This window comes from Verticillium alfalfae, genomic scaffold (assembly GCF_000150825.1).
Source record: "Verticillium alfalfae VaMs.102 supercont1.16 genomic scaffold, whole genome shotgun sequence".
In the NCBI taxonomy this organism is placed as follows: domain Eukaryota; kingdom Fungi; phylum Ascomycota; class Sordariomycetes; order Glomerellales; family Plectosphaerellaceae; genus Verticillium; species Verticillium alfalfae.
The window spans coordinates 173,267-174,473 of NW_003315023.1; the positions used below are offsets into that span (position 1 = coordinate 173,267).

General features: G+C 53.4%; 1 protein-coding gene across 1 annotated transcript in view; it reads right to left on the bottom strand.

Annotated features, from left to right (window-relative positions):
- VDBG_09733 (DNA double-strand break repair rad50 ATPase) overlaps positions 1-1,207 on the bottom strand; it is a gene marked incomplete at both ends in the record, with an annotated part of 4,495 nt that overhangs the window by 2,606 nt on the left and 682 nt on the right. Inside the window, one exon of the mRNA XM_002999967.1 lies at positions 30-1,157. Coding sequence (XP_003000013.1) covers positions 30-1,157 — 1,128 coding nt within the window. The remainder of the gene's footprint in view (positions 1-29; positions 1,158-1,207) is intronic.

Genomic DNA, 1,207 nt, shown 5'->3' on the forward strand with positions numbered 1-1,207 from the left:
TTCCCAACTCATCGACGGATCTCTGCAACCGCGAAACATCACGCTGCAGAGAGGCAGACTCGTTGGTCAACGCGTCGTGTCGTGTCTGGAGCAGGCTCTTCTCGTCAATCCGCGCTTGAAGTTCTTTCCTCAGCTCTTCCACCTTCGTAACGAGAGAATGGTGCTCTTGTTCAGAGAGGTCCTTGCTTTGCCGTGTCTCCTGGATGGATGATTTGAGGCTGCGGTTTTCAGTCATTGCCTGAGAAAACTCCTTCTCCAGTGTTGCGTATCTCTCATCAGCTTGCTCCAGCTCCTTCTGCAGGCGGGTGAGTCGTTCTTCTTTTTGACGACTGAACCCCTTGGTGACGACTGATTTGTTGGCCATCTCCTCCTGCAGCTCTTGCAAATCGCTCTCTGCCCTCTTCTTGTTCGAAATGGCGTCGTCAGCCTTGTCTTGGATCTCGTCGACTTGAGCCTCTAACCGTCGGATGCTGGCCTCGAGGTCTTGAATGGTGTCTCTGGCGTCCTCCAACTCGTCGTTAGCCGACGAACCGGCCTCGGCCTTTCGTTCGAGCTCGAGAATTTTTTGCTGAGCCTGCTTGGACTCGTCCTCGGCCTTTTGCTCGAGTTCGGTGATTCTTCGCAGCGCTTGCCGGGATTGCGTTTCGGCCTCCTGCTCCATCTCGATCATTCTCCGTTGTGCGTGCTTGAACTGGGCCTCCATTTCTTGCAGTTTGCTTTCGAGATCTTTGAGTTGCTCGTCGTGTTCTCCAGCAGCATTTGTGTCTGCCCTCTTAAGCCTGGCTTTGTAATCCTCAATCTCGTCTTCGCGTTCACCCAGGACTTCGTCCTTCTCGTTCAGCTTGGCTTGGAGATCATCAACCTGGTCTTCGTGTTCGCCAATGAGGCGATCCTTTTCGCGCAAGTCTGCTTCCAGGTCTCCGATTTCGTCTCTCAGCTTCTCGACCTCTGCCGAATCTCCCTTTTCTTGTTGCACTTGGCGCTGCAGATACTCTATATCTGATTCCTTCTCCTCCAGTGACTGTTGGAGACGGTCAATCTCAGCCAACTGCTTTTCGTCGGCATACTTCTTCTTGCCTTCTCCTGCAGCTGGAGCATCTGTTGACGGTAGCTCTCGAGATCCTTTTCGGCCCGTCGTCAGGTGCTTCTTGTACTTTCTGCAGGTCGCGTTGCATCGTGACCCTGTCGACCTTGAGCTCCGTGTTCT